We start from the raw sequence: 23,875 nt of genomic DNA on the forward strand, positions 1-23,875 counted from the left end.
ATCTTTAATGCAGGCAAGAGAGAGGCCCTGTCAAGGTTCATACATATAAAAATCAATTTAAATACAGTTCAAGGAAAACTGCTTTTACCAAAACTACAGAGGTAGATCCAAAGCAATAATCCTGAAGTACCATGTTGATTTACCTACTTAGTTACTCAGAACTCCACCTTTGAATGTGAAAGAGTAAACAAAGTAAGACCATGTTCAAAACTGGTCTATAAACTGTGGAATCCTACATGGTGGTCGACAATCCTCCATGACTTACTGTTACGTGAAAGAAGCAAGTTCTAGAACAATATACCAGTGTGAGCTACTTCAGTTAAAAACAAGGAAGGGGGTCAGCCCTGGTGGCACAGAGGTTTAGTGCCACCTGCAGCCCGGGGTGTGATCCTAGAGACCTGGGATCGAGTCCCACATTGGGCTCCCTGCATGGAGCCTGCTTCTCCCTCTGCAGGTGTCTCTGCCTCTCTCTCTCTCTCTGAATAAATAAATAAATCTTAAAAAAAAAAAAACAAGGAAGGGGTGGGTGCCTGGGTGGCTCAGTCGGTTAAACCTCTGCCTTCAGCTTTAGGTCATGACTCCTAGGGTCTTGGGATGAGCCCAGAGTCTGGCTTCCTGCTCAGCAGGGAGCCTGCTTCTCCCTCTCCCTCTGCCACTTCCCCTGCTTGTGCTCTCTCTCTCTCTGTCAAATAAATAAATTCTTTTAAAAGAGGGGGTGAGTGGAACTGGGGAGGGCTCTGAAAGGGATTTTTACTTTTTATTATCAAACACTTTTACATCTGTTTGTCCATTCCTGGGGGGTAGGGTGGGGGGCACGTGCAAGAGAGTGAGCGGGACAACAGGCAGAGAGAGAGTTTCAAATACTCCGAGCTAAGCTCAAGCTCAACATGGGGCTTGAGTTCATGGCCTTGATATCATGACCTGAGCTGAGATCAGTAGTCGGATGCTTAACCAACTGAGCCACCCAGGCACCTCAAATTATTTTTATTTTTGACTTTATTTATACTGGAATACTAATTCACCTCACAACTAAAATAAATTTGCATTTTTAGAGCATATACCCATGGGCAGATGGTAGCACAAAAAAGGTGGGGAGGTGGGGAAGAAGGGAGTTGAGGGCCTGCTGCAGCAGGTCACTCACTTGGAGCTCACAGAGGGGCTCCAGTAGTCGAGTCCCCTCAGTCTGGGTCTGTTTTAGTTACTACAGTCCAAATGACTATGGAAAGGGACAAGTTAAAGCAGAATGGCTTAATATGATTGAGTTGACCTGAGGGACTTCCCCAAAAGCAAATATTAATAGCATCAATTTTAACAAACACATAAGTCTGCACAGTAAGAATACATCTAAATTACTACTAAAGCTTTTAGCAAATTGAGCCACAACAATAAAACTTTACCTTAGCATGTCTTCACCCTCCTTTAAGTAGCCCTCTTGGGGAGAATAAGAAGTCGGTAGAAAAGGTTTATATGGCTTGCTGCTAAAAAACCAACAAAGACAAAATTACACTTAAGAAGAAATTATTTCCCATAGCCCACACGTTAGCTTCCAACGTTCTGGTATACTCAAAGGTGATTAAATCTTCAGTTAAACTGGATTTTTAAAACTCGAACAGTGCTTTTCTCCAGACTTTTTTTTTTTTTCAGAATTTCTATTCTATTTTGTAATGCCTATTTCTATTTTTGTCTAGTTTGTTTGTTCAACTGCTTTTCCAGAGTTGACAACTGAAGGCACAGCTCACAAGAAAAGACCACTATAAATTCACCAGCAGAAAAGAGCTTCAACATAATGAACCAGATTTACCCAAATGAACTGAATTAAACGTAAAAGAAAAATAAGAATGTAATGCTGGCAGTGTTTGGTAATTTTAAAAAGTCTATTTTTTTTTAAAGCTTCTCTTTGATAGATGCTCTACCAACATCACCATAAATTTTCATTAATTATCTGCCATTTATAATGTATCTGACACTAACTCCACAATGGCACTTATGAAAGAACGTTCCTGAATGATCTGTGTGCATCGATTCTAAGCACTCAAGGTCCTCGATTAAGACCACTGTTATGTTATATGCCAAACGCATCTGACACACGTCGACACCGTCTTCCTCGTTTAAAAGCTGTGTGGTTAATTAATAACACAGATTGAAATCTAAGACAAAAATCAGGGGCAAAATCTAAGAAGAAAACGTCTCCTCCAAATTGTTAGCTGAGAAACAAGAGGTTGAACAAGATTAATTATTATGAATTTGGACCGAGAGGGTTAAAGAGTTATTAGAAAGCTTTCCTTTTCCAAAAAGGATCAGGAGCACAGATGCTCCACTCGACCCTCTTCTCAATGATCCTAGCCAAGTTTGAAGGCCATGAGAAGGAATAAGCAGATGGTTCAATGTGAGTAAGTCAAAAGGAAGTTGCATTTGCCTTATTCGGCTTCCTAGCAACTAGACTGAATGATGCCAAGAAAGCCAGCCGGCTCTAAGGAGAAACGCTGCAGGACACTTGGAACCCAGCGGTCGGGCAGGGGAGAAGGCCCCCAGACACCCTCACCTGGCAAAACAAATCCAGTGCCTACTGACACCCACACTTCCCACCTTATCAGGACCTTCCCCTTCCCTTGTAGTTCTCACTCCAGCCTACCCTGGCCACACTAATGACAGCCACTTAACTACCAGGACAACCTTTCAAACTCCAGTAACATCAGATGAGCAGTCTGGCCCAGCCATCAAAGAATAACTTCCCACTTCTCCATGGGAGAGAAGGCCCAACGCACTCAACACACCTCAGCCAGCTGGACAAAGGATTCTGCAAGCCAAAAGACCCGCGTTCAAACACTGCAGCCCAAGCACTGAGAAAGGCAGACGTGTACGCTGGCTGGAATCCCAGAGACCTGAGAAACATCCCTCCAGAGCCACAGTGTTCCTTTTCTCCTCCCTAAAAACATCCCCTAAGTACCAGGAGGCTGGGGGTTCCCAAATGGGCTGCTTAGAGGAATCACATTCAGGCAGGAATTGTCTTTGTGTAAGTACATAAATTGAAACATGAAATATATCCGCAATATGACACAAATGGCCAAAGGAAGGCTTGGAAATTATTGATCATTGCAAGGTTACTCTAAGCCCTGGCAATACCACTGTATTTTATCATATACTCTGGGTCCCTAACTGGTGGCACCCAATAAAACTTTAGTTCTGGGATCCCTGGGTGGCTCAGCGGTTTAGCGACTATCTTCAGCCCAGGGCGTGATCCTGGAGTGCTGGGATCGAGTCCCGCATTAGGCTCCCTGCATGGAGCCTACTTCTCCCTCTGCCTGTGTGTGTGTCTCTCATGAATGAATAAACAAAATCTTAAAAAAAAAAAAAAACACTTTAGTTCCTCTCCTACTCAGTGGGTAGTAGGTCAGTCTCTGTCAAACAGAAAATGGGACTTAGAAATGTATCTTGGGAAATGATTACAGTTTCCAAGATGTTCAATGAAGATGTTTTCTTTTTTTTAACTTTTTTTTTTAATTTTTTTATTTATGATAGTCACACAGGGAGAGAGAGAGGCAGAGACATAGGCAGAGGGAGAAGCAGGCTCCACGCACCGGGAGCCTGACGTGGGATTCGATCCCGGGTCTCCAGAATCGCGCCCTGGGCCAAAGGCAGGCGCCAAACCGCTGCACCACCCAGGGATCCCCAATGAAGATGTTTTCAATGTATTATATTTAAGCCTTATAACAACCAAAGCTGGGTATTATCAACCTCCCCATACTTTTTAGAAACAGATGAGGAAACCGAGGGTCATGGCCCCCCGACTTTCTACACAGCTAAGCTATAAAGCACAAATTCAAATCCAGATGTGTCTGACTTTAAAACCCAGGCTCCCTCTAATAACTCCTACACCAAAAACTCTGGGCTTAACGCAGGAGATCTGCAAGTAAAAGAAACATAGGAAAAGAAATGAAAGGACAAATATAAGGGATAAAGATGTTAAGTCATTCTGCAAGTAAAAGAAACATAGGAAAAGAAATGAAAGGACAAATATAAGGGATAAAGATGTTAAGTCATTCTATCTTTTTATGGAAAGTAAATTAATGTGGGCATAAAAAACTCGCATTTGAGAACATAGAGAGTATGGCAGAGGGCTCCACGGTGAAATGGCTGTCTGCCCATGCCTCTCCTGGCCATGCTCCAGCAGGCCTTCGCCTCCTGCACACATCTGGGTGGACCACCTAAGGAAGAGCAATTCAAAATTCAAGCCTCAAGACTGATGTGGAGGAACCAGAATTCTTATACGCCACTACTATGAAAGTAAAATTGTACAATCACTTCAGTGAATCATCTGGCAGTTTCCTAAAAGGTGAGACATATAATCCAGCCAGTCCATTCCTAGATATTTACCCAACAAAAATGAAAGCACAAATCTACACAAAAACTTGTACATGAACCTTCACAGCAGCTTTATTTGCAACAGTCAAAAACTAGAAATGTCTAACCCACAGGAAGATGGGAAAACAAACTGATATACCCACAGGTCATAAGCCTGCCCAAGCCACCGTAACAAAACACCATTTTCTGGTTGGCTAAAACAATAGAAACTTTTTCTATCATTCTTCTGCAGGCAGAAGTCCAGGATCAGGATGTCAGCATGGTCCAGACCTAGTGACGGCTCTCTTCCTGGCTTGCAAAGGCCACCTCCTTGCCGGGCCCTCACACAGCCCTTCAACACTGCATGTGCATGGAGAGGACTCTTCTTCTTACTTTTAAGGCCACCAATCGTACAGGATTAGGGTCCCACACTTGTGACCTTATTTAACTTTACCCAGCTCCTAAAAGCCCTATCTCCAAATAAAGTCACATTGGGGATTAGGGCTCCAACATGTGATTATAGGGAACACAATTCAGTCCATGGCACCATAAAATGGAGTACTACTCGGTAACAAAGAAATGGAAGTACTGATTCACCCAAACAATACGGATAAATCAAAATAACTGTACTGAAGGAAACCAGAAACTTCTTTATAAAAATATAACTATATGATTCCATTTAAATAACTCATAAATCTTATACACAATATATAAAAATTTATAGGAAATGCAAGCTAATCTTTCGTGATAAAAGTGACAGACCAGTTGTTGCCAAGAGAAGGGGGAATGATAATGACGAATAAGTAAACTTTGGGGACAGCTGTGTTCATTACCTTGACTGTAGTGCCTTTCATCCACATGTCAAAACTCAAGTTGTACATTTTAAATATGTGTAGTGTATTTACTATACCAATGTTACACATCAATAATCATATATTGATAAGACTAAAAAAATCCAAGCCTTTCTCCCCCAGCTTTGTTTTCTCACTCTTTATTAACATGTATTCACTTTCTTTCCTTTTTTTTTTTTTAAGTTTACTTATTTACTTTTAAATACTCGCTACATCCAATGTGGGGCTCAAACTCACAACTCCAAGATCATGAGTCACATGGTTTTGACTGAGGCAGTCACACGCCCTAACATCAACATGTTTTCAGTGTGTTTCAAGTTTTAGTGTTGGTCAGAAATCATGCAGATTCTGAGGTCTTTACATGGAGAGAACCTTACACATCTATGGAAACAGCCCACCGAAACACTTTCTCGTTATTTCATTAAATGTACATGTCAGTCCCAAAGCCTCCAGGAATGCTAGTACGATTATTTTTAACTTGTTACTATTGTATCTCAATTACTTTAACTTATTAGACAGCTGATCTATTAAGTTCTCAGGGTAGGACCCACTGGGGATAAATTTTAAAATTAAAAAGATTTTTAAGAATCTACTCTTAGAAGTTCCATCATAATTTCAAATTTCACTGAAAACAATTTGAATTTTAACACTCCTCTGGAGAAATTTCAATCGAGCCTCCAGAAATAGGAAAAGAGTAGTATCATGGCATTGTCAAAGGACACAAACCAAAAAAATGTCAAAGATTTCCTCTATGACATTCTAAAAAAAAAAAAAAAAAAAAAAAACCACAACTCAGGGTAAATACACAGCTAAACAGTGTCACCATGCAATTCAGCAATCACACCCAACTGATTTGAAAACGTACATCCACACAAAAACCTCCACATGAATGTTTATATCAGCTTTATTCATAATGGCCCAAGCCTGGAAGCAACCAAAATGCCCTTCAATAGGTGACATAGATAAACAAGCTGGCACATCCAGACAATGAATATTATTAAGTGATAAAAAGAAAAGAGTATCAAGCCACAAAAAGACTTGGCTAAATCTTAAATGCATATTGCTAAGTGAAAGAAGTCAGTCTAAACAGGCTACATACTATATAGTTCCAATTATATGACATTCTGGAAAAGGCAAAACTATAGAGATGGGTGAAAAGATCAGTGGTTGCCAGAGGTTTGACAGGATGGAATTGAAAAGGTGAAGCACAGGGGTTTTTTCCAGGCGGTGAAATTATTCTGCATGATACAGTGATGGTGGATACATGACACTATGCATTTGTCAAAACCCACTGAACTTCACAGCATAAAGAGTGAGCCTTAACGTATGCAGATTTTAACAAATCATTTAGGAAGTCGAGAGAATCCCAGGATGGAATACAGAATGTGACAAAACAATTACAAATTGTCTATGAATGTATGAAACCACCTCACGGAAGGGAGGGAGGGAAAAGGTAGGAGCTCACCTTTGTACAGCTTTGCAGAGAACCCAGTGGGATAGGATTTGGCCCACGGCTGTAGTTTCCAACCCTTGCTCTAAAGCCTAACGAGGCCCTCAAGTGGTAACTTTCAGAAGCCTGTGAAAGGAGGACCATGTGATGTGGGATCTGTGCCACAGGGAAGAAGGCCAGACCCATGGCTTTGCCCGCATCTGGTCCAGAGTCGATGCCAAAGTCCTGATCCGGACTTAAAAGATACCTAACACCCAGCCCCCACCCTCCCCCAGCCCCCATCCCCATCTGACCTAATTCTCTACTTCCACCTGTACTCCTGGGGAGCTCTCCCCATGGCAACTGGCATGCCTTCTAGCTGCTTCCTCCAGTGCCTTGCCCCTTGCAGGTCCCTCTGTCTTCAACACCCCCTCCCCAAATACCCACATGGCTGTCTCCCCAGCTTCCAGCCAGGGCTCTGCCCAAATGTCACCTTCTCTGTCAGGCTCTCCCTCACCTTCCCCACCACCTGTGCTCCCTGCCCCTCTGATCCAGCTTCACTTTTGTCCGTGTCATTCATACACACACACACACACACACACACACACATTTTAAAAATAAACTTTACTTTTTACAACAGTTCTAGATTTTCAGAAAAACTGTAAAGATGATACTATATAAGAAAGTTCCCATATAACCTACACTTAGTTTCCCCCATTATTAACATCTTACATTTGGGGTACATTTGTTACAACTAGTGAACCAACACCGATCCACTATTATTAAAAGAAGTCCATACTTTATTCTGATTTCCTCAGTTTTTACCTACTGCCTTTTTTTCTGGTCCAGGATACCACATTTCATTTTTTGGTCCTATCTCCCTAGGCTCCTCTTGTCTGAAGCAGTTTCTCAGACTTTCCTGGTTTTTGATGGCCTCGACAGTGTTGAGGAGCACTGGCCACATACTACATATTTTTACTTCTTTGTGTATTATCTCACCCCAAGCAGGAAGGTAAGTTTCTAGAAGACAGGGCTTTTGTCTGTCTGTTTATGGTTTCTCCGGCAACTGGAATGGGGCTTGCCACAATATAAGTGTTCAACAAATAACTGCAGAATTTATTAATTTGCTCAAATGAATTCTTTTTTTCAACTCAAACTCTCTAGACTTTCAGGTTTCATAGAATCCAGTCCTTCTCATTTAACACACGAAGACAATTAGGTCTCAAGGGGTTAGGTAACATTCTTTTGTTTTTTAAGATTTATTTATTTGAGAGAGAAAGAGTGAGAGAGTTCATGCAAGCAGTGGGGAGGGGCAGAGGGAGAGGGAAAGAATCCTCAAGCAGATTCCTTGCTAAGTGTGAGCCCAACATAGGGCTCAATCCCATGACCCTGAGATGTCCACCAACTGAGCCACCCAGATACCCCAGGTTAGGTAACTTTCTAGTTACAGGAACCAGAACTAGAACTTCCTCAACCTTTTGTGACTGTCACACCCAGAAAATCCATACTTCACTGTACACAAGGACCCTATAATCAGTGTCAGTGTGCCAATACTTCAAGTTGCCCACAGGGAACTTGGGAGCTGATACTCATTCTCAGCAACCTCAAAATATTTTTCTGCAGAATGGTATTTATTTGGGTCAATGACTTGAATATTTTATTGCATTTTGCCCTTATTATTTTATAAACATTAAGTAAAAAAAAAAAAAAGCCAACACCAATACTTAGAGAAGTCATCTAGCAAGTGACAAACAGGACTGAAATCTTTCAGGTCAAATCAGATTCTTCTGATTAGGTCTTGGCTGATCACCTGAAACCAACACCAAGTGCTAGAATAGAAAACCTCATGAATGGCAGTGTGTAGATGGAGAGACATGAATAGCCTGTCACATGAGATAGTTCTATTTTTTACTCATTCCTTCCTCTTGAGTATCTTTTCAGGAAAAGATATCAAGGAATCCCCACATTCACTATACTTGTTTGGCAACTTTTAAACATGTGCTTTAGCAATAACCAAAAAGGAATCCAGTAATTGCTATTATACAATGTAATAAGCATGAACTTCAAATGTGTCCTTTCTCAACTCACCCAGTGCCCAGTATATACTATGCTCTAAATAAATACTTACAGAACACATGAAGATGAAGTGATTCAAAACCTTATTAGAAATGAACAATATGGGGGTTGCCTGGGTGGTTCATTTAGTTAAGCATCCAACTCTTGATTTTGGCAAAGGTCATAATCCCAGGGTCAAGAGATCACATAGTGTGCTGGGCTCCACAATGGGCATGGAGGCTGCTTAAGATTCTCTCCCTCTCCCTCTCCCATCTGAAAGAAGAGAAGAGAGAGAAGAGAAGAGAAGAGAAGAGAAGAGAAGAGAAGAGAAGAGAAGAGAAGAGGAAGAAGAGGAGAGGAGAAGGGAGGAGTGGAGAGGAGAGAAGAGGAGAGGAGAGGAGAGGAGAAAAAAAAGAAAAGAAAAGAAAGAAAAAAGAAAAGAAAAGAAAAGAAAGAGCTACATAAACATGGAAAATTTATTTCTAGTGCTTCTACTCTTCTATATATCCCATGCAACTACAAGATATTAAAAAAAACCACTCTTTAGGAAGTATTCCTTGCCAAATCTATATTCTGGGAAAATTTATGAATTTTAAGTGTATCAAACAGATAGCCTTGGGAAAATTTTACTTTGTATTTTTTATTCTGTCTTCTTCCAAAAACCTTATAGGTGCTACCTAAGAAAGTCGATTGACATATGTTAACCTCTCATTAAGCAGTATCATTGGGGGATCCCTGGGTGGCACAGTGGTTTAGCGCCTGCCTTTGGCCCAGGGCGCGATCCTGGAGACCCGGGATCGAATCCCACCTCGGGCTCCCCGTGCATGGAGCCTGCTTCTCCCTCTGCCTATGCCTCTGTCTCTCTCTCTCTCTCTGTGTGACTATCATAAATTAAAAAAAAAAAAAAGCAGTATCATTGGGATATAAGACAGTTCATACACACACACACACGCACGTAATGTCAAAGCATTTCACTTTACACTTTTTCTAATGTACTTTCTAAAATGTACTAAACTCCCCTTGTCCTTCTTCAACAGCTGAAAGTCTTTCATCATTTGTCTGTTTGTTGGCTATTCAAGGTCAATTATGACCAACATGACCATATTTTCTCAAATTTAAGACCTGCACTTTTTGTTTTCCATATATGAAATTAGGGATCCTTCTTATAATAATACATACATTTGATGTTGTGTATTCCCCTTTTAAAAGTTACTATTAAGGGGTGCCTCGGTGTCTCACTCAGTTAAGTGGCTGCCTTTGGCTCAGGTCATAATCCTGGAGTCCTGGGATCAAGCCCTGCATCAGGCTTTCCTGCTTAGTAGGGAGTCTGCTTCTCCCTCTCCCTATGACTCTCCCCCCTTACTGATGCTTTCACTCACTCTCTCAAATGAATAAATAAAAAAATCTTAAAAAAAAAAAAGCTACTATTAAGATGAATGATTTTTCTTTCCAATTGGAACTATATCTCAGAATAACCAAACTGTTTACAAGGGGATATTATAGAAGTAGTCCAACTAATAAATAATGAGAAAATAATGGAATAAAAAATTATCAAACATCCTGCAACAACCAGTAAATATTTGACCTAGACAAAAATCAATGGTTGCTAACAACATATACAGAAAGACAACTAGGCATTAAGATTTTTTTTTTTAAGATTTTATTTATTTATGCATGAGAGACACACAGAGAGAAAGAGGCAGAGACACAGGTGAGGGAAAAGCAGGCTCCATGCTGGGAGCTGGACGTGGGACTTGACCCCAGGTCTCCAGGATCACGCCCTGGGCTGAAGGCAGTGCTAAACCGCTGAGCTACAGAGGCTGCCCAGCATTAAGATTCTTTTCAATAGAAGTGCAGATCACTTTTGGAATGAATTATGTTGCCAAAAAAAGAACATGAATCCTGTCACAATTCTAGACCTGTCTCTAATTTGCTGGAAATACAAGAGGGACAAAGACAAGTTATATGACTCCACAAGGTGTGCCTTCATGGCTCAGTTGGTTAAGCATCTGAGCCTACAGCTCAGGTCATGATCCTGGTGTACTGGGATCAAGCCCCGTGTCAGGCTCCCTGCTCAGAGGGGAGTCTGCTTCTCCCTCTCCCTCTGCTCCTACCCCCTGCTGTACTTTCTCATTTGCTCTTTCACAAATAAATAAGAAAAATATTAAAAAAAAAAATGACACCACAAGATGCAACTGGCCTAGACTGTGGGAAACTGTATCTAGAAGACAAAGGACTTGCTTCTTTAATAACAAAATACAAAAAAAAAAAAAAAAAAGAGGGAACCTATAGATTTTAGACGTAAGAGACATCAACCACTACAGAACATTGCCAAGGACAGACCATGTTAGGTCACAAAACAAGTCTTAATAATTTTAGAAACATTGAGATCATAAAAAGTATCTTTAACTGGTCATAATAGAATGAAATTAGACATCAATAACTGAAGAAAAACTGAAAAATCCTAAAAAACAGAGAAATTCAACTTTTAAACAACAACAGGTCAAAGAAACCAGAGTGAAAATCAGAAAATAGGGATGCCTGAGTGGCTCAGTGGTTGAGTGTCTGCCTTTGGCTCAGGTCGTGATCCTGGGTTTGGTATCAAGTCCAGATCCAGCATCCAGCTCCCTGAGAGGGGCCTGCTTCTCCCTCTTCCTCTCTCTGCGTATCTCTCATAAATAAATAAAATATTTAAAAAAAAGAAGAAGAAAATCAGAAAATACCTTGAGACGATGAAAATGAAAACACAACATAGCAATACTTCTGAGATGTAGAGAAAGTAATGCTAAGAGAAAAATGTATAGCTGTAAACATTTACATTAAAAAAAAATCTCAAATCAACAACCTAACTTTACCACTTAAGGAACTAGAAAAAAGAACAAATAACCCAAAGCTAGCAGAAGGAAGGAAATAAGGTTAGATCAGAGATAAATAAAGACTAGAAAAACAATAGAAGAAAATCGATGAAATGAAGAGTTGGGTCTCTGAAAACAATCAACAAAATTGATAAGCCTTTAGCTGGATTAAAAAAAATAAAAAACACACAAATAATTAAAAGGATATAAAAAAGTTTTACCAGTTTTACACAAATAAGAAGGATTATGAGTGTACTATGGGGGCACATTGGTGGCACAACCAGTTGAACTTCCAACTCCTGTTGTCAGCCTTGGTTGTGATCCCAGGGATGTGATCTTGGGATTGTGGAATCAAGAGCCATGTGGAGCTCAGCGCAGGAGTCTGCTTGGTATTCTCTCTCCCTCTCCCGCTTGTGAGCACATTCGAGTTCTCTCTCTCTCTCTCTCTCTCTCTCTCTAAAATAACTATTAAAAAAAAAAGAGTACTATGAGCAATTATACACAACAAATTGGATAGCCTAGAAATACACAACCTACAAAGATTGAATTATGAACAAATAAAAAACTGAATAGATCTTTAACTAGTAAGAAGCCTGAATCATTAATTAAAAGACTCCATAAAGGACCTCATTCAGGGATCATTTCGATAGTTTGTTACTAGAAAGGTTTCTCTGAATGTATAGAGTACCCAAAACCATGAGGAGGGGGCATAGGCCTAGCATTTTCTCCCTAGCATGAAGCCAGCACTGGGTGGTGCTTCTGCAGCTTTCTTTTGCCTCTGAGGACTGTCCCCTCACTTTAGACAGCAAGAGAAAAAACAAACAAAAAATCTCCTTAAGGAAGAGTTCAAAACCAGATGGCTTCACTGGTAAATTCCACCAAACATTTAAAGAATTAACACAGATCTTTCTCAAACTTCCAAAAAAATGAAGAGAAGGGAACAGTTTCTCCCTCATTGTATAAAGCCAGCATTACCCTAATACCAAAGCAGGACAAAGATGCAAGAAAACTATACACCCATGTCATTTATAAACATTGCTGTAAAAATCTTCAAAAAAACACAAGCAGGATTTAACAGTATAAAGAAAATGATTACACACCATAACCAAGCACAATTTATCCCTTTAATGCAAGGATGATTCAACATATATATACATTAAAAAAAAATCAATCAATGTGAAACTCTGCACTAACAGGATGAAGGAAAAACTCACATGAACATTTCAATTGGTGCAGGAAGCATTTGACAAAATTCAACATACTTCCATGATTTAAAAAAAAATTACTATACAAGCACTCTACAAACTAAAAATACAAGTAAACTACTTCAACATAATAAAAGCTACATATGAAAAGCCCAAAGCTAACATCATGCTCAATGGTGAGACTGCAAGTTCTTCCTCTAAGATCTGGACCAAGACAAACATGCCCACTTTCACTACTTCTTTCCAACATAATGCTGGTCCTAGCCACAGCAAGTAAGCAAAAGAAAGAAATAAAAGGTATCCAAATTGGAAAAAAAGTAATAGTATCTCTGTTGATGGCATGATGTTATATATGTAGGGAAAACCCTACAGAGATTGCACCAAAAACTAAAAAAAAAAAAAAAAAAAAAAAAAAAAACCTGTTAGAACGAATAAACAAATTAAACTAAATTGTAGGGCACAAATTCAACTTGCAAAAACCAGTTGCAGTTCTATACACTAACAATGAACAATATGAAAGGAAATTAAGAAAACAATTCCATTTACAAGAGCAAGATAAAGAATAAAATACTTAGGAATAAAACAAGGAGGTCAAAGACTATGTATACTGAAAACTATTAAGTGCTGTTGAAAGAAATGAAGAAGACACCAATAAATGGAAAGATATCCCATCTTCATATATTGGAATATTTAGTACTAAGATGTACAGTACTACTGTAAACAATCTATAGATTCAATGCAATTTCTATGAAACTCCCAATGACTTGGGTCCCTGGGTGGTTCAGCGGTTCAGCGCCTGCCTTTGGCCCAGGGTGTGATCCTGGAGTCCCGGAATCGAGTCCCACGTCAGGCTCCCGGCATGGAGCCTGCTTCTTCCTCTGCCTGTGTCTCTGCCTCTGTCTCTCTCTAGGTCTATCATGAATGAATAATAAATAAAATCTTAAAAAAAAAAAATCCCAATGACTTTTCTGCAGGAGTAGAAAACTCCATCCTAAAATTCATATGGAATTCCAAGGGACCCAAAATAATCAAAATAATCTTGAAAAAAAGAACAAGGTTGGAAGTTTCATACTGCCTAATTTCAAAACTTATAAAAAGTACAGTAATGAAAACAGTGTGGTACTGTCATAAAAACATATATAGACCAAAAGAACAGAAAAGAAAGCCCAAAATATACTCTCACATATAAGGGTTAAATAATTTTTTAAGAAGTACCAAGACCATTCAATGAGAAAAGGACAGTCTTTTCAATAAATTGTGCTGGGAAAACTAGCATCCACATGCAAAAGAATGAAGTTGGAGGGCAGCCTGGGTGGCTCAGCGGTTTGGCGCCTGCCTTTGGCCCAGAGTGTGATCCTGGAGACCCGGGATCGAGTCCCACGTCGGGCTCCCTGCATGGAGCCTGCTTCTCCCTCTGCCTGTGTCTCTGCCTCTCTCGCTCTGTGTCTCTCATGAATAAATAAATAAAATCTTTTTTTTTGAATAAATAAAATATTTTTTTAAATTTTTATTTATTTATGATAGTCACACAGAATGAGAGAGAGAGGCAGAGACACAGGCAGAGGGAGAAGCAGGCTCCATGCACCGGGAGCCCGATGTGGGATTCGATCCCGGGTCTCCAGGATCGTGCCCTGGGCCAAAGGCAGGCGCCAAACCGCTGCGCCACCCAGGGATCCCTGAATAAATAAAATCTTAAAAAAATAAAGCTTTAGGAGAAAACGGGGGGAAGCTTTCTGACACTAGATCTGGCAATGATTTCTTGGATGCTACACTAAAAAGCAAAGACAAAAGAAAAAAATAGATAAATTGGACTATATGAAAATTTAAAAATTTTGCACATTAAAGTCACAATTACAGGCAACCCACAAATGGGAGAAAATATCTATAAATTATATATTTGATAAGAGTCTTTTTAAAAAGATTTTATCTATTTATTCATGAGAAACACAGAGAGAAGGCAGAATATAGGCAGAGGAAGAAGCGGGCTCCTCACAGGGAGCCCAATGTAGGACTTGATCCTGGAACTCCGGAATCATGCCCTGAGCCAAAGGCAGACGCTCAACCACTGAGCCACCCAGACATTCCTGATAAGACTCTTATATGTCAAATATATAAAGAATTCCTACAACTCAACAACAACAACAAAAAAAACAAACAACCCAACCCAAAAATGTGCAAAGGACTTGAACAGACACTTCTCCAAGGTATACAAATAGGCAGTCAGCAGCTAAAAAGATGCTCAACTTCACTAATCATCAGAAAAACGCAAATCAAAACCACAATAAGGTGCACCTGGCTGGCTCAGTCTATAGAGCATGCAACCCTTGATTTTTGGATTGTAAATTTAAGTCCCACATTGGGCACAGAGCTTACGTAAAGAAAAAAACCAAAAACCAAACCAAAAAACAAACAAAAAACACTACCACTTCAGACCCATTAGGATGGCTACTACCAAAAAAACCGAAACAAGTATTGGTGGGGTTGTGAAGCAGTTGGAACCTCTGCATTGTTGGCGAGATTATAAAATGGTGCAATAGCTATGGAAAATAATCTGGCAGCTCCTCAAAAAATTAAAATTAGAACATTCATATGATCCAGCAATCCCACTTCTTGGTATATATCCAAAAGAACTGCAACATGTAAGAGATATTTGCACATCCATGTCCATAGCAAAATTATTCATAATCGTCAAGAAGTGGAAGCAATCAAAATGTCCATTGATGGAAGAATGGAAAAACAAAATGTGGTTTATACATACTGTATTTGTTAGTTCTCCAGAGAAACAGAACCAACATGATGTATACACACATATTTATTATAAGTAACTGGTTCATCTGACTACAGAGGCTCACATGTTTAAAATCTGCAGGGTAACATGACAGGCTGGCAACCCAAGAGAGCCAGTGTTCCATACTGAGTCTGAAGGTAGTCTGCTGAAGAACTAGCAAGAGCCTGATGTGGCAGTTGAAGTCCAATCGCAGTCTACTGGAGAATTCTCAATTGCTAAAAGAGGTGGATCTTTTTTGTTCTATTCAGGCTTTTAACTGATTGGATAAGGGCCATTCACATTTTGGAGGGCAATCTCCTTTACTCAAAACCCACCAATTTAAATGTTAATCTCATCCTAAAACACCATCACAGAAACGGCCAGAACCACGTCTGATCGAATACCTGGGCACCCCATGATCCAGCCAAGTTAATATATAAAATTAACTGTCATATATACAATGGAATATCCTGCCTTAAAAGGAAGGAAATCCTATAACATGCTACAACGTGTATGAACCTTGAGGATATTATACTAAGTGAAATAAATCAGTCACAAAAGTACAAATATTATACGATTTCACTTACATGAGGTAACTAAATGTAGGGTAAGTTCCTGACATTACGCTTCTGATTGTCAAGATATCCATTTCAAAAGATATCTCTCTTGAATAAACATATTGCCAGATGTATGACACAATCACTAGGTAAAACAACCAGATTAGGAACTAGGTCACCCACACCCGTTAAGTTCCTCTTACAGAAAATCCTGGGTGATTTAGATAACTGACCACTTGAGTGACCCTGCTTCCACTCTCCCATGCCCTCATTTCTGCTTTTACGCATCAAATTAGCCAATAATGAGTAACCCCTAAAAAACCCTGACATTCTACCCTTGGATCCCAATAAAATCAGAGCCCTAGCTCCTCCCTTTATCCCTGTCTCTCTACGTGGGACCTCACTTGTACCACAAACCCTCTAGGACTTGCGTGTAATAAGTCCTGTTCCTCAAAATTTCCTTACTGTTTTTGCTTAGGTACAACCTGCGATCATTAAGAACCAAAAGGATCCAGTCACAGCCCAGGTCCCCATGGAGCTCGCTGTAAGACAGGACCAGGCGAGTGCCTCAAGCATTCCTAGATGAGAGCGTCACCATCAATAGGTGGGGCAGAACACAACACTAAACCTGTCAAATTTGTAGAAATGGGAAGTAGAATGATGGTTGTAAAACCTGGGGTAGGGAAAAGGGGACTTTTTTAATAGGTACAGTTTCAGTTCTGCAGGATATACAGCTCTACAGAGCTGTTCACAGCAATGCAAATATACTTAGCACTACTGAATTGTACAATTAAAAATGATTAAGATGGTAATTTTTTTTTAATTATGATCACACCCTGGGCTGAAGGCGGCGCTAAACCGCTGGGCCACCCAGGCTGCCCTAGATGGTAAATTTTTTAAAAAGGACTCTGATACAGGCTATGAGGAGGGGAATTGGGCAGTAATTGTTTCACAGGCACAGAGATTCAGTCTGGGAAGATGAAAAAGCTCTGGAGATGGATGGTGATAATGGTTGCACAATAATGTGAACACACTTAATGGCACTAAACTGTAATCTTAAAAATGGTTAAATGGGGGGTGCCTGGGTGGCTCAGGCAGTTAAGCGGCTGCCTTCAACTCATTATCTCAGGGTCCTGGATCAAGCCCCATGTAGGGATAGCCTGCTTCACCCTTTCCCTGTCCCCATGTCCCTCCTCCTGCTCATGCTCTCTCTAGCTCTCTCTCAGATAAATAAACACATCTTTTTTTTAAAAAAAGGTTAAATAGTAATTTTTATGTTTTTTTTTTTTTATAAATTAATTTTTATTGGTGTTCAATTTACCAACATACAGAATAACACCCAGTGCTCATCCCGTCAAGTGTACCCCTCAGTGCCCGTCACCCATTCACCCCCACCCCCCACACTCCTCCCCCTCCACCACCCCTAGTTCATTTCCCAGAGTTAGAAGTCTTTATGTTCTGTCTCTAATTTTTATGTTATATATACTTTATCCAATAAGAGATATCTACTAGGATCCCTGGGTGGTGCAGCGGTTTAGCACCTGCCTTTGGCCCAGGGCGCGATCCTGGAGACCCGGGATCGAATCCCACCTCGGGCTCCCAGTTCATGGAGCCTGCTTCTCCCTCTACCTGTGTCTCTGCCTCTCTCTCTCTCTCTCTCTCTCTCTCTCGTGTGTGACTATCATAAATAAATAAAAATTAAAAAAAAGATATCTACTAAATTTAATATGTAGGCTTTATTTAAATTTCAATTCAAATTAAATAACTATAAGATAATGAAGAAAATATAAAGTGTCTAGATATCTAATGATATTAAATTATTGATATAGGGGGCAGCCCAGGTGGCTCAGCGGTTTAGCGCCCACCTGATCCTGGAGACCCGTGATTGAGTCCCACGTCGGGCTCCCTGCATGGAGCTTGCTTCTCCCTCTGCCTATGTCTCTGCCTCTCTCTCTCTCTGTCTCTCATGAATAAATAAGTGAAATCTTAAAAAAAAAAATTTATTGATATAGGCAAGTTATATTAATAAAGAGTGACTATGGGGGATCCCTGGGTGGCGCAGCGGTTTGGCGCCTGCCTTTGGCCCAGGGCGCGATCCTGGAGACCCGGGATCAAATCCCACGTCGGGCTCCCGGTGCATGGAGCCTGCTTCTCCCTCTGCCTGTGTCTCTGCCTCTCTCTCTCTCTCTCTGTGACTATCATAAAAAAAAAAAAGAGTGACTATGTAATAAAAACCGCGTTCTTAGCTTCCAGAAATACATATTAAAACATAAACATATAAATATGTTCTTTGAGATTTGCTTTAAAATAATTTCAAGCTAAGGTGAGAAGACTAGACCCAAGACAAGCCAAGAGTCACTAGAATAAAGTGATGAATACATGTTTTACAGTTTCTCTACTTCTGCTTATGTTTGAAATTTTCTATGACAAGAAGTTCTTTTTGTTGTTTCTTTAATGAACGGCATCTTAGAATTGTGCTATCCTATGACAAAGCAAAGCTCTCAAGGAATACTGAGACCACTGGTCCTAATGGCCTGTGACAGGCAGAATGGTCTATAGACACAACCATATCAAAAGTGCGGGAGCTAGGATGCCTGGGTGGCTCAGCGGTTGAGCCTTTGGCTCCGGGTGTGATCACTGTCTGGGATTGAGTCCCGTGTTGGGATTCCGGCGAGGAGCCTGCTTCTTCCTGTCTATGTCTCTGCCTCTGTTGTTTCTAATGAATACGTTTAAAAAAAAAAAGCCACTGGAGCTTATGAATATGTTAGTTTATGTGCCAAAGGGGCTTTAGAGAGGTGATTAAAGACACAGACTTCAAGACAAGGGTACAGATCTGAATATCTGAATGTGCACAATATAATCACAAGAGTCCTTAAAAGCAGAGAACCTTTCTGGGCTGCAGTCGGGAAAGATGAGTGGGAAGAGGGATCTGAAGCTTGACAGGAACTGGCTCTGAAGACAGACGAAGTCGGTCTCAAGCCAGAAATGCCAGTGGCCTCTGAAGCTGTGAATGGCCCTCAGCTGCCAGCCAGCAAGGAAATGCAGACCTCAGTCCTACAACTGTAAGGAACTGAATTCTACCAACATTCTGAACAAGCAAGGACATGTGCTTTCTCTTACAACCTCTCCAGAGAGGAACACAGCCTGCTGACATCTTGATTTTATAATCTGGTGAGACCCAGGTTGCACTTCTGACCTACAGAACTGTAAGGTAACAAATGTGTTCTTTTAAACTGCTAAATGTAGGATAATCTGACACAGCAGAAATGGAAAACTAATACGTGGTCCAGAATATCTATGACGTTTAATATTTCTGTCTGCCTTTTACATTTTTCCCCTACTTTCGTTTGAGGCTATAGTCTATGATTGCTGCTTATTCCCCATTTCATTTTTTTTAAATTTTTATTTATTTATGATAGTCACACAGAGAGAGGGGGGCAGAGACACAGGCAGAGGGAGAAGCAGGCTCCATGCACCAGGAGCCCGACGTGGGACTCGATCCCGGGTCTCCAGGATAACACCCTGGGCCAAAGGCAGGCGCCAAACCGCTGCGCCACCCAGGGATCCCTATTCCCCATTTCAAATGTGCTATGGGAGTGGAAAGCAAATATATGTTTGTTCATTTGTTCAACACCAATCAGCAGATATCCAAGGAGTGCCTGCTCTGTATAAGGCAGGCAGTAAGCTGGACACCAGGGCTGTAACAGGGACCATCCTAAGAGATTAGTGCGTGTACCCAGACCTCCAGTAGCACCCACACTAGTCAGGCACCCTGACTCCAACCAAGCACAACTAGTGATTGGTGGTGGGTGTAGCTAGGCTCAGCAGGCTGCCAAGTTTCTCAGATAACTGATACCAGCAATTTGATGATACAAGATTCTTGAAGTGGTTCCAATACCAACAGCTGAATAATATATAAACGTGCAGCTCCCTGGGCCCGAGGCTTCAAAATCCTGCAGGCCCAGGGCCTGGGAATCTGCATTTTAACAAGCTCTTCAATTGACTCTTAGGCAGCCCTAAGTTTGAGAAGCAAGGCCACAGTGGGTCCTGGGGGACCAACCCCGGCTCTCTGGAAGTAACAAGGCTCTGAGTAAGGGCCATAAAGCCTCTAAGGAATGTCTAAACTAACATTGCAAGAAAAAAAAAAGTGCAAAGATTTGATGGTAACTGTTTTGGTGGTTGCAGAGGTAAAACGCTGAGTATACAATTAAATTTGAAAATTACCTTCAAACATGTAAAAATCAATAAGTTAGTTTGTTCACAGATTTCTCTAAGCAATATAACAAAAAGCATAAAGAGCACATACCAAGCTGTTAACAGTGGCAAATGCTCAGGAGTGCGCTTATAGAAGATTTGCACTTTTCTGTGTTATGCATGTTGTTTGAATATTTAAAAACAAATACTTACTGCACTTCCTATGAGTATATATTTCAAAATAAGAAGTTTAAAAAAAGGCATTATTTTTGCTCTTAGAAGATTGAAAAGAATGTCATTTTGTAAATTATATAAACTAAAAGCAAAATCAGCAACAAGTGCTAAAATTAAATCTTGATATCTGCATTTACATCTTCATCTAATTTTACTATTTTACCCTAGGGACACCTAAAAACCAAAGAACATTTCACTTTACCTTTTAGCTACTGAAGATCTTCCATATTGTCTTCTGTGAAGCCTAGCTGATGAAGACATCTTAAGTCCTAGGAAAATAAATTGCCTTTTTTTTTTTTTTAGGATTAAATTAGAAAACCATTTCACAATATCAATAGCACTGTGAAACATTAATGAGCAGCAATGTTAAGGTCCTCCACCCTGCATCCCATCATACCAATTTTCAAGCAAACACAACAAGAAGTTAATCACAACCCTGAGATACACTCCCCAGCTCTATTTCTCTGCTACAGAAAAAGTCTAGGTCAACACAACACCTAGGGAAGATGCAGGGAGGACTGGGAAAAAGGCTCACAGATTGGAGAAAAGGAAAAGAAGTAAGTAAGAACTAAAACTCACAGTGGCAATGTGAGTTTTAGTTCATACAAACTTTATTCCACTTGGGTGTCCTGTCTTCCTTTAGAACCATGTGATGCTTGTTAAAGAGACATGGCAAAGCCAAACCAACACAAAACATACTGTCCAGCATACTGGCCAGATCTGGGGCCAGCAAGGATGGCTTTCCATTATTTTTTTTTAAAGATTTATTTATTAGAGAGAGAGAAAGCATGCAAGCTCGCATGTGTGTGTGCATATGGTAGTGGGGAGGGATGGAGGAAGAATCTCAAGCAGACTGTACGTTGAGCACAGAGACCAATGTGGGGCTCTACCTCACAACCTTGAGATCATAACCAAAGCAGAAATTAAGACTCAGCTGCTCGGGGGATCCCTGGGTGGCGCAGTGGTTTGGCGCCTGCCTTTGGCCCAGGGCGCGATCCTGGAGACCCGGGATCGAATCCCACGTCGGGCTCCCGGTGCATGGAGCCTGCTTATCCCTCTGCCTGTGTCTCTGCCTCTCTCTCTCTCTCTCTCTCTCTCTCTCTCTCTCTGTGTGACTATCATAAATAAAAAAATTAAAAAAAAAAAAAAAAAAAAAAAGACTCAGCTGCTCAACGAACTGTGCCACCCAGGTACCCCTCCATTATTTTAAATGACATAATACACACCATAAAATTTACCTTTAAAAGGGTACATTTTATCATATGTGTTTTTCAGTACATTCACATAGTTATGCAACCATCACCACTTACATAATTCCAGAACTATCTCATCAACGCCCACCTCCCCCCACCCCTGACAAAAAATTCAGCAGTAGTCACTCACTCTCTATGCTCTGGCAACCAGTAATGTACTTCCAGTCTCTCTGGAATTATGTATTTCAGACATCTTATATAAATGCTCTCTTTTTATGTCTGGCCTCTGATTTAGCATGCTTTGAGATGTTGTGGGATACATCAGTATTTGTTCCTTTTTTAAGGCTAAACAATATTCCACTGTATGGATGTACCACTTGTTCATCCGTTTACCAGATTACGATCATTTGGGCTGTTTCCACTTATTGGCTATTATGAACAATGCTGCTATGAACATTTATGTAATAAATTTTTGTGTGAACACATATTCAATTCTCTTGGGCACACACTTAGGAGTGGAAATGCTGGGTGACCCAGTTATTATGTTTAACTCTTTGAGGAACTGCCAGTTTGCCACATATGCTATACTATTTTACATTTTCACCAATAACCCATGAGGATTTCAATTTCTCCCCAACCGTGCCAACACTTGACATGAATCTTAAGCAGCAGTCTTCAAATTGGGTACATGAAGCTAGGGATAGGAAGACATTCTGTGGAGAGCACGAGCATAATGGATACTCTGAATACAATTTCAGGCCCTCTGCTTCCATAATGCCCTTTCCCACATGGATTTGATCTAACGAGCTGAGAAAAGACCTGTGACCTCCTTCTCCTCTCCTGTTGCTCAATCACCCTATCCCACTACACAAAAGAAAGATCCAACTGCTCACCACCCAGAATCTTACTTGGATTGCCCCAGCATAAAAAATTCAGAATGAGATTAAAGTAAGTGGAGAAGGCAGAGTAATGCAAACAATTTCAATAAAAGATACTGAAAGGAACAGAGCCTTATTTCATCTAATTCCTAAATGGCTCTAAGCACTGTCCATCCTAGAAGAGTGGAATGTTCAACATAAGGATGGATAAGTTTGATTACACCAAACCAATAATCAACTAAAAATGAAATGGACTGCAGACCTAAATGAAAAAGTCAAAAGTATAAAACTCTTGGGGAAAAACACAGGAGTAAATATTCACAACCTTGAGTCAGAGAAAGATTTCTTGGATATAACACCAAAAGCACAAGCATTTAAGAGTTGACAAGTTGGGGAGAACCTAGGTGGCTTAGTCAGTTAAGTGTTCAATTCTTGATTTCAGCTCAGGTCCTGATTTCAGGGTCATGAGATCAAGCCCCACGTCGGGCTCTGTGTTGAGCATGGAGCATGCTTAAGATTCTCTCTCTCCGGGCAGCCCTGGTGGCCCAGCGGTTTAGCACTGCCTTCAGCCCAGGGCCTGATCCTGGAGTACCAGGATCAAGTCCCATGTCGGGCTCCCTCCATGGAGCCTGCTTCTGCCTGTGTCTCTGTCTCTGTCTCTCCCTCTCTATCATGAATAAATAAATAAAATCTTTAAAAAAAAAAAAAAAGATTCTCTCTCTCCCTTGATCTCTGTCCCTTCCCCTCTACCTCATGCTCTCTTAAAAGAAGGAAAAAAAAAAAAAACACCTTAAAAAATTGAAAAGTTGATTTTTTCCAAAATTTTAAAATTTGGGGCTTGAAAAGATATCATTTAAAAAGATTTATAGAGCAGCCCGGGTGGTTCAGCAGTTTAGCACCCCCTTCAGCCCAGGGCCTGATCCTGGAGACCCGGGATCGAGTCCCACGTCAGGCTCCCTGCATTGGAGCCTGCTTTTCCCTCTGCTTGTGTCTCTGCCTCTCTCTCTGTGTGTCTCTCATGAGTAAATAAAAAAAAAAAAATCTTTATAAATAAATAGATTTGTAAATCTTATAATGATAAACAACTTGTGTTCAGTACATATAAGGAACTCTTACAATTCATTAATAAAAAGAAAAATAACCGAATTTTAAAATGAGCAAAAGATTTGTTTTTTTAAAGATTTTATTTAATGAGATGCTTGGGTGGCTCAGCAGTTGAGCACCTGCCTTTGGCCCAGGGTGTGATCCTTGAGACCTGAGATCGAGTCCTACATCTCCCTGCATGGAGCCTGCTTCTCTCTCTGCCTACGTCTCTT

At 40.5% G+C, this 23,875-nt stretch overlaps 1 protein-coding gene and 1 non-coding gene across 2 annotated transcripts in view; one reads left to right on the plus strand and one right to left on the minus strand.

Annotated features, from left to right (window-relative positions):
• Positions 1-23,875, minus strand: part of LOC129514073 (nuclear receptor coactivator 5-like) — a 34,274-nt gene that overhangs the window by 6,265 nt on the left and 4,134 nt on the right. The window contains exon 2 of the mRNA XM_055332643.1: positions 1,398-1,475. Within this exon, the coding sequence (XP_055188618.1) occupies positions 1,398-1,405 (8 nt within the window). The 5' untranslated portion in view covers positions 1,406-1,475. The remainder of the gene's footprint in view (positions 1-1,397; positions 1,476-23,875) is intronic.
• LOC129514310 (small nucleolar RNA U3) lies at positions 12,153-12,358 on the plus strand. The gene has a single exon (XR_008665383.1). It is a non-coding gene; the product is annotated as a small nucleolar RNA U3 (small nucleolar RNA).

The sequence above is a fragment of the Nyctereutes procyonoides genome, unplaced genomic scaffold (genome assembly GCF_905146905.1).
Source record: "Nyctereutes procyonoides isolate TBG_1078 unplaced genomic scaffold, NYPRO_anot_genome, whole genome shotgun sequence".
In the NCBI taxonomy this organism is placed as follows: domain Eukaryota; kingdom Metazoa; phylum Chordata; class Mammalia; order Carnivora; family Canidae; genus Nyctereutes; species Nyctereutes procyonoides.